This window comes from Amblyomma americanum, chromosome 1, assembly GCF_052857255.1.
Source record: "Amblyomma americanum isolate KBUSLIRL-KWMA chromosome 1, ASM5285725v1, whole genome shotgun sequence".
NCBI lineage: Eukaryota > Metazoa > Arthropoda > Arachnida > Ixodida > Ixodidae > Amblyomma > Amblyomma americanum.
In genome coordinates, this window is record NC_135497.1 from 62091807 (window position 1) to 62100832 (window position 9026).

Sequence of the window (9026 nt, forward strand, 5' to 3'; positions counted from 1 at the left end):
AATGACGCAGTTAAGCATGTCCTTTCTCAGTGATCTCAGCAGCCTTACAGGACGATCTGCTATACAGTAGAAGACTCATGACAAGTAGTCCACACCCACGTTTTGCTGAATATGACATTCAAGAGGTTCTGCGACGACCTGAGCGAAGAGGAAGATATAGCGGCAACGTGCACCGCGGCCGTACAAGCGTCCTGCCAGCCAGCCGCTATCGTCAGAAAAATGCGCTAGTAGTTGTTTGTTCGTGTTCATACCATGCTCTGGGAAGTCGAAATTAAAAAAAATGAATCAAATTTGAGGGTCGTTGACCAATACCGAGCTGCTGGATACAAGCAAATTTCTTCTCATAGCCGCTTTGCTGCTGTTGCCCAAAGCGGCTCAATCGCCTGGCGTCTGCTTTCTCCGCTGCTGAAGGCGTCGCGGAAATAGAGCATATTTTTATATTATCATGAGACGGGGCTCACAACAAAGCGGTGATGTAAGTAGCGTGTTGGTTACAGCGCTGCTCAGTTCCGAAACGCCCTCAGCTGCGGCATCGATGTGAAACCGGCTAGGCTTAGCGACGACTAGGGCGCACCCGCGAGCGGCGTCGTTGCCGAAAGCTCGGCTCGCTCGCTGACTGGTTCAGCGGTTTGCGACTCGAAGTCGCGGGGCTGCAAAATGGAACAGCTGGCGACTTGCCCGCGACTGTCGCTTTTCAACCAACGCGACCGTTTGCGACTGTCGCTTCTCGACCAAAACAGTCGCGCGACCTCTGCGAATCTCAAGTGTGAATGGGCTCTTAAGGTGGACTGACATCGCACAGCACAAGGGCGCCTTAGCGTTTTGCCTTCATAAAAACGCAGCCGCCACTTTAAGGTTCGAATCCGGGAACTCCGGATGATTAGCCGAGCGGCCTAACAACTGAGCCACGGCGGCGGGTTAACGGAAAGGGAAGAGCGCGTTTTCCGACCAGAGCAGGCCAATAATGCTTCAAGGGGCATCGGCCTGCAAGAAGACTCAGGCCGCGCACGCCTGACAAAAACGCGGTGAGACACCCGGCAAAGGGGCCAAAGGATCAGAACTCTGTGGGTTGCGCGACACTCGGCGCATGCGAGCGTAGGGATCGTGGTACAGAGACCACAAATACAGGCTTGTCGGGCGAGCGCACTTGGGAAGAAAGATGTGTCCTTCACTTTCGGCGCTGTATTCTAGGCAGCGCGCAGGGCGGAAGGTAGCCGAACTTCGGGCTTGGGGCGAAATCAAACAGGATCTTCTTGCGCTGGTCAGAGCACATTACCCATTGTAGGTTCTCACATTTGCATGCGCTACCAAGGCCTTCTGACCGCGTCGAGGCTTTGTAGAGATTACAGTATCGATCAGGAATGGGTTTTTTGAGTAGCTTTTTGTCACGAGTGGACATCAGTATGATCAGTCAGAGCGCCACATCGGCGGGCGCGTCTGTAAGAGTAATTCTTTCAACGCGGGGGTGGTGAGTCAGCTTCCACCCCGCGTAGCCATTCGAAGTAGCTGTTTTTGATTCTTCATTTTTATGTTTGTAAAATCGGAGAGCAAAAGGCTACTTTGTTTTGGGCTAGTGATTCGAATTTGATCGGATGTTGTATTTTCTTATAACTTCGATAAAAGTTATTGTACCATTGACTTAGCAATGAAGAGTGCCAAGTTGTCATGCTACCAAATGACAAGTGCACTCACAGGAATGCAGCTAGAGTCGTGTAGGTGGGACGTTCATTGCTTAATTTTGACTGTTCGCAGCAGAAGGTTTTTGGCTATGAATTTTGGCACATCTTTGCTTTTGTGTGTTCAGTATATTAGGGCGTGTCAAACTTAATTTAGATTCCAAGGGTTTGTTGCTACATTGACGACAGTGTAGCTAACGCATTGCAGGTTAAATGAAAGTGAGTGCATTTCTACGCGTTTGCGTACCTGTGTTTAGCGGCGCGTGGTTAGTCAGATGTTTGTGTTATGCGGAGGTTAACCGAACGATGTCAGGCTGCAGAATTTTTGTGGAGAACAGCTGTAGCAGCTTTAGGTACAGGTTACAGTGACGAGGTGCAGCATTGACACAATGAGTTTTAAGAGAAGCCTTCCGGGGGACAAAGGGGCCTCGTTTCCGGTGGCTCGAAGGCGTTGGGAGAACAGTGGTGGGCTGGCGGTGATCGTCCTCATTCTTCGCAGGCATCTCAATGGACAAGCGACGCCTTTCAGCTTCCCTACCGAATCTTGCATTCTGGCCTTGCGTGTCGGCTGTCATCTATTGAAGTACAGGTGCCGGCGGCGCGTGGAAACCTTCGACTGGCCAGTTGACGTCATCTACCGCAATCGGCATTATCCCGACGGCATCCTTCTCTCTCTCGAGCTCGGCATGTGACTGGGGCGTGTCCATATGTGCGGTGGCGTGAGTTTGTGCGCGCGAGTGAAAGTTGCAGGCCACTCCCACCCCGGCGAGGGCGTACTCAACCTAAGGAATCTAGGGACGGCGAACGATATTAAACTCGACAGCGAGTGCTGCTCCAGATCCCCGCTTTTGATTCTCATAATTGTAAAAATGATAATAAACCGTACTGCAGTTTTCCTACTTAACGGAGTCCGACAACGTCATTCGGAGACGGGACCTGCGGGGCTCAACGAGTTAGCCTACTCAAGGGCCCCTCGAACTCTGGTGGCACCTGTAGCGCTGAAGTGCAATCCCCAACACCGGTGGCCTGCGATGGGGTTGAAACCCCTTCCCCAAAAATACGTAGAAAGCACTCTCTCGCTGGCTTCTTTTATGACCTGTGCTCTTGTCTAGTGAGTTTGGTCAAAGTCGTACCTTTTCCTTCGTCTTTAGGAAATTAAAAAATTGAGCATCAGTAAGTGCACGTGTGAGAGGGAGGGGGGGGGGGGGGGTTCACGCGCATCTCAGCTGGTGTTGAAGCACTTTTAAGTACCTCATGGCACTCTTATAAGCGCAATAAACACGCATGAGCACACACCGATGGATTGAAGAGGGCACTCTATTTTTCTTCGGACACACACACACCCGCACGCACACGCAGACGCATGCACGCAGTCTGCACACACGCATTCTCACGCATGCACACACACGCGTGCACGCATACACGCACGCACGCATACACACACGCGCTCACGCAGGCACACGCCACCACCAACCACGCCAGCTAATAAGGTTATCATGACCCCCTCCCTGCGCTGCGAGTCCTGAGTGGCTTTTTTGGTTACTCTTACTGCTCTCTTGCGCGCCACGCGTGGTGTGACGTGGCCAGTGTCGTTGCTTTGTGGAGGGGGAAGGTAATAAAACGGGCACACGGATTCTCAATAAACAAAGCAGGCTGAGGTAACCACAGCCGGCTGTAACTATAATGGTAGCAGCAATCATTATAAAACGACGACGTAATAACAACTCCTGTATTGTTAGTGTCCAACAGCGGACTTAATCTTTAGGCCTATTTTGTACCTGTATGGCAGTAGCTGCCCGAATTCGCTGTTTTCTCACTAACAAAAAATTGCAGGAATAGGGAGCGTGAAAGCGGCCCCGGCTGCTGCTTTCACTTGTGCGCTTAATGAGACAAGATATGACGTGGCAGCCGGGAAGGCCAACGACAATGCATGCCACAACTGTGCTTTGTTTGCGGCGAGTCATATAACAAGAGCTGCATGGAGAGACAAAGAAGCTTCCCTGATCAAATGAGGCTGAAAGCAGGTTGTAAAAATTGGCTGTGGTTCAGCTCTGCTTAACCCTAGTTGAATTGCGAAAGCATCGTTTCCGCGGCACGTCGTCTACGCAGCGTCTCATTCCGAAAGTCTCGAGAACTCAAACCGGTCTCTTTCGCAGTTGAAGAGTCACCCCGTGACGTTTCACGGCTTCTAGCCGCATCTTCGTCACCATGCTTCTCGAGTCGTGCGGGGCGTTCTTCTGGCGTCTCTTGAGCGCGTTGTCTCTTCCTCATTTCGCTCTGTCGTTGCGTCTCTTTCGCGCTCTCCATAACAGACACATTTAGTTGACCGGAGCGGCGGTCCCGCTCCGCTCAGGGTAGCACGGTAAGCGGTAGCGGAGCGCTGTCACCGAAATCGTTTTTAGTTGCGCGTGAAACGAATTTCCCTCAGCGGAGGGCTCTCGTAGCGCCCTCTGTGCGACTAAACTGGAAGCACTACATCTGATAAACGATATAGGGTCACCATTTCTGCTTATTCAGTAAAACATACTCTTTATTGTACAATTTTATATGCAGCTGAAAATAATTTAGGCAGCAGAAATGTTTTTAACATATATTGATGTACTTCGACAGGTCGGGTCTTCTCGATATCCAAAGCAAGCCAACCGTAGCTCTAGCCACGGTTGTACTAGTTTTTTCCGACGTTGATTTCATGATCCACTGTGTCACGTACCTACATCTACACTTCCTACGTCTACAAAAACGATGCCAATGCCGCGAAGCATACTTGAAGACCCGCTTCTAATGCCCACTTTGAAGTGGACAGAAATTGAAGGCATTCTATCCCCCGAATGCAGTAATGTAACTTGGCTCGCGCTTGGACTCAACTTCGGCAAGTCGAGTCGAAGCACCAAGGCGGCTTCAGAACGGCCAAGTTGGGTTTCGTGTTTCATAGATGCTCAACCTGACTTGCTTCGTCAAGTTAAGTGCGTGCTTGAAAGCGAGGGCGCATTGCTCGTCTGTGGATGAGAGTATTGAACAATCTATTATAATAATGCCCATTTTGCTCCTATAAAACAACGCATCTCGTTCAGCAGTCATAAACAGGCACTAGGTGTGAGTGACCCGCTGAAAATTGCTAACAATAGAAACTACATTTCAGTGCTACCCGCTGCTTCCACTTGATTGACGTTTTTGGCTGGCAACGTGCTCCACATTGAGCCAATCCTAGTTGAGCCATAGCCAGTTTTTCCCATGCTTTTCCTGCTCCCAGCGGAGACCAGCGCCTCAGTTCACGTTCGAGGAAAAGAAATTGTTATTGTGTTTGGTTAACGCACGTCGGAATATTTTAGAGTGCAAAAAAAAACGATGTGTCGTCGCTGGCAAAAAAAAAAAACGCCACTTGGAAGGAAATTGCCAGGCTGTTTAACAGCAATCACGAGGCGACCCGACGTGACCCCAATCAGCTCAAGAAATGCTGGGCCAACCTAAACAAAAGTCGAAGGAAGAGGACGCGAGGAAAAAGAGAGATCGCCACAAGACAGGTGAGCGCGGCTTGCAGGCCGTTTACAAATGTTTGTTCCTGCATGCTTTGTATGCCATGGATAAGGGCATGATTATTCTACTTCGGTCGGCGTAAGCAACGTGTACTGGAATGCATAGTTTATTAGGAACAGTGTGATAACACGTAAATGGGCACGTAATAACGTTTCGGTGCAGTGTACTCTGCTTTATTTACAAATGCAGATGAATGCAGCCTGCGTTAATCGTGTAAATATTGCCCAAGCAGTATCCTGTACAGCCTCCGTAATTTTTAAAAACTACACACAATGTTTGCTACATTCAAGTCAGTACGAAGGCATGCGATTTCTGCTGCATAGAAGACTATGATGAGCGGGCAGTGCAGTGGGACGGAGGGCTCGCGCCTGGCCAGCAGCGAACTGACAACGGACGATTTTGCTCGGAGTTGGTACCATTCGCATACTATCGCGCCGCGAAGCCAAATTGGGTGCACCGTAGACCAGACGGTGTCTACACTGGCGACCTTCATGTTCATGAGGAAACTTGCCGCGCTATTGACAGTTGCTTGGTACTATTGAATAACCGGAAGGCTGTACATACAGCTACCTACCTTTACTCATTCCTGGCACTGCTGGGACGGGTGGCACAAAAACGTAGCGAAAACAACACACAGTTGCATGCATTGGTGTGCCTTTGGTGCTTTTGTGTGGCACTTCATGAACAAAATATTTTAATGGCGCATTGTCTATAAATTAAGAGTAGCTTCACTGTGTGCGGTGTCTTTTTTCTTTTCAGGAGGAGGGTCAGCTCAATGCACTGTGAGCGCTCAAAGTGAGCAAGTCATTGCTGTTGCCAGCCACATAATGACCAGGGTAGGCAACCAGACTGACTCTGATGGAGGCATCGACCTACCACCAGTGGCAAGTTTGCCTGTTATAAGATTGTTGCAGCCAATGGTGGATGGAGCAGGCAATGAAGAATTCCATTATGCAGGTAAAGAAAGCACTGTGCATGTTGTAGAAAAACAGCACTCCTCTCTTTATATTCCTTTGATGACAACGGCAGCGTGTACTGTCAATTGACGCTGTTTCAATGTTTTTTATTGCCTTGAACCTGCTATGAGGACTGTACAGTTCATATACAACAAATTATAAAAATCTCATTTAATACAACACTGTGGAAAGCTGCTCTACATGTGGTTGGCTGAATGTTTGTGCAGATAAAGGCTGCATTGGTTGACAGTGCGAAATGATGACCTGCTCCAAGCTGCATGTTGTTGGACAGCACTCTGAAGGCATTTTGACTTGACGGCTTATATTCATGTGAGTGGTATGCTGTGTTCCTGTAGCGGAAGGCGAGGAGTTGGTTAACCGTCGGACACCGAGGGAGCAAGCATTCAGTGCTGCAACCTGAACTGCATTCATTATGACATTCTCTCCTGATGATGTTTTTGAGTCTTGTTTGCCATTCCTGCCTCACTTTAAACGAATGCCAACTTTAATGCAGTTTCATTATGCATGCACTCCTTCACATAAATTTTCATATTTCTGTGTACTTGTACGTGATGGTGCTCCAGGGATAAGGTAACAACATTCTTGTTGTGAATAATGGTGCAGCTTGCCTATGTGTAATGCTCAAAGCCTTTTCGAATTTGGCTGCTAGTTTCAAGGAAATTGTTAGTTTTGCAATGCAGAGGTTTCACTCGAAGCGCATGTTTTCTGTAGTCCTCAGGCTCAGGCTGAAGTATTTGTCACCTTTCTTGTATGCCTCACCTTGGCATTGGTGTCGCATATATGCGGCGAAGCAAGCAGGCAGGCATTACAAGGAAACCTTTGCAAAAAAAAATGAAAGTGGATTAGCTCAGCTACTCCAGGATATACAAAGGGAAAGCTGTCGGCGTTCATTGGCATTGACAAAGTTCTAGACGCTGATGATTTTGAAGAAAGGAAGGGCGTATAACTGGCTCCCTGGGCCCGAGGACACGCATGAGTACAAACTAGCAAATATACTAAAATTGAAAAGAAACCCATTGAATGAGCAAAAAAGCTGCAGGTGCAGAGTTAGAGGATAACCACATTTGTAAAACTCGGGGCCTGCGATACTATCACTACTGTATCAGCAGAAAAAAATAAAGTGAGGTCATCAGGCATAATTCAGAGTGAAAGGTGAGGAATATGGCAGAACAAAACAGAATGACTAAACTGGGGCCCCCAGAAACAACGGCAGCTATTTGGCGCTGAGAAGGGCAAGTGGTGCCTTATATAAGAACATTATAAAGCTTTCGTTATAATGTCTCTTCACCAATTGACCCAACAATCTGTGCTGTTGAGGCAGACAGCTAATGTGTTGTAAGCTTAGATTTGTCCAACTAATTTTTACCTTTTCTTTATTACAGAAGACGACTGGGAACCTCCGCTCGTGGATGAGCCGCAGTCACCAGCGGCTGCTGTTGGTAAGAGTGGGGCAACTCCAGAAGCAATTGAGCAGGAGAGCAATCACTTTTTTCCTGCTGTGCAACCTGCTGATGCTTCCAGCACAGCTGCAGCAGGCTGCAGCAGTGCTACAGTTGCTTCTGGAGCTGCCGCTGGTCCCACTACTGCTGAAGCAGTGGCCACCGGTGACGCTGGCAGGGCTCCAAGAGGGCGGATGGCCCTTTTAGAAAGGTCTCTGGCAGATGAGGACGACTATAGAGCGGCCTTACTGCGCGAAGAGCATAGACTGCGTCTGCAGCTGATGCGAGAGGACCACAACAGTATTCTGCAAGAGCGGCAGGAGAAAAAACTCCTTGATATCCAGAAAAAAAATTAGAAATCTTAGAAATTGAAAAACAAATCAAACTTGAACAGCTTCGTAGGCTGCGAGAGGCACCAGAATAAACGGTGCCTATGACTGAATGAAACTGGAATGCTATGTGAATGCTTGCACAAATATTATGTGGCAAATCCACATAACTACACTTCATTTGCACATGTACCGTTTTAAGCACATGACTCGGTGGGAACTGACATACAGCCCCGTCACCACCTTGCATGCAAGTCTGACATGCTATCGCATAGCAGAAGGCAGGTAGGATGGTTGCGTGGTACTTCTGCTGCTATGGCTATATGGATCTTTGGATGCAAACAGCAATTTATTCATAGAAATACGCATTGCTGTATGCTACAAATATGGCTGCTCTAGGAAGGAAAAACCTCCCCTGGCATTGCTTGCAAAACCAACCAGTAGGGAAAATTGCAGGCCACATTGCTAAAGTTTCCATGTATAAAAAGTCAACAATATTGGCTCACGCAAGTCAACACCACATAAATGCTCAAAGGCCAACACCGCTCTCTACTCCTTCCATTATCTTTGCTGTCTCATCTAACCTAAACCCTCGCAGCTAGTGCCTCCTACTCAAGAACCGAAACCCTTAAAGAATGCGATTCCTCCTATGCCGTCTACAAGGTGGACCCATAGCTTGAGTCAATACAATGCCACAGCCTCCCGCTTTGCTGAAGTAATCTATTGCTTCAAATATATGGCCACCACATTCCTGTGACAAGCCGCACTAGGCATGACAAAAAAAAGACTATAAAGAAGCATGCATCAAAGAAACACTTGCTGATGGCACCCACGTTCTGCTATTTCGAACCCCGCCAAACCATGTAACAATTTCAAAACATGCCAGTTCTCGATGAGTGGAATCAGCAGCACAGTTCCAAGAAGGCCGGCTCAAATGCAAAGCCAGATTTAAGCTGTGACAGCCAACCAGTAACTGCATGTACAAATCAAAAGAACCGCTAGTCCAAGTGTTTGCATGTAAAAGATTTTACTACAACACTTGCGAGCTGGAAGTAGCTACCTAGTCATATC

At 48.2% G+C, this 9026-nt stretch overlaps 1 protein-coding gene across 1 annotated transcript; it reads left to right on the forward strand.

The window, feature by feature from the left end:
- Window positions 1-5095: 5095 nt before the first annotated feature.
- LOC144115826 (uncharacterized) lies at window positions 5096-8630 on the forward strand. The gene is made up of 4 exons (XM_077650328.1): window positions 5096-5197; window positions 5970-6167; window positions 7570-7731; window positions 8590-8630. Exons 1-4 carry the CDS (start codon window positions 5128-5130, stop codon window positions 8628-8630), a joined length of 471 nt encoding a protein of 156 aa, XP_077506454.1. The 5' UTR covers window positions 5096-5127.
- Window positions 8631-9026: the final 396 nt, after the last annotated feature.

Bases quoted from the DNA above. Each gene is read 5' to 3' on its own strand.
- LOC144115826 (XM_077650328.1), top strand. From the start codon at position 5,128: ATGCTGGGCCAACCTAAACAAAAGTCGAAGGAAGAGGACGCGAGGAAA. The intron at 5,198-5,969 runs GTGAGCGCGGCT...TTTTCTTTTCAG, and splicing joins GAGAGATCGCCACAAGACAG to GAGGAGGGTCAGCTCAATGC. The intron at 7,732-8,589 runs GTGCTACAGTTG...AAACCCTTAAAG, and splicing joins AGCTGCAGCAGGCTGCAGCA to AATGCGATTCCTCCTATGCC.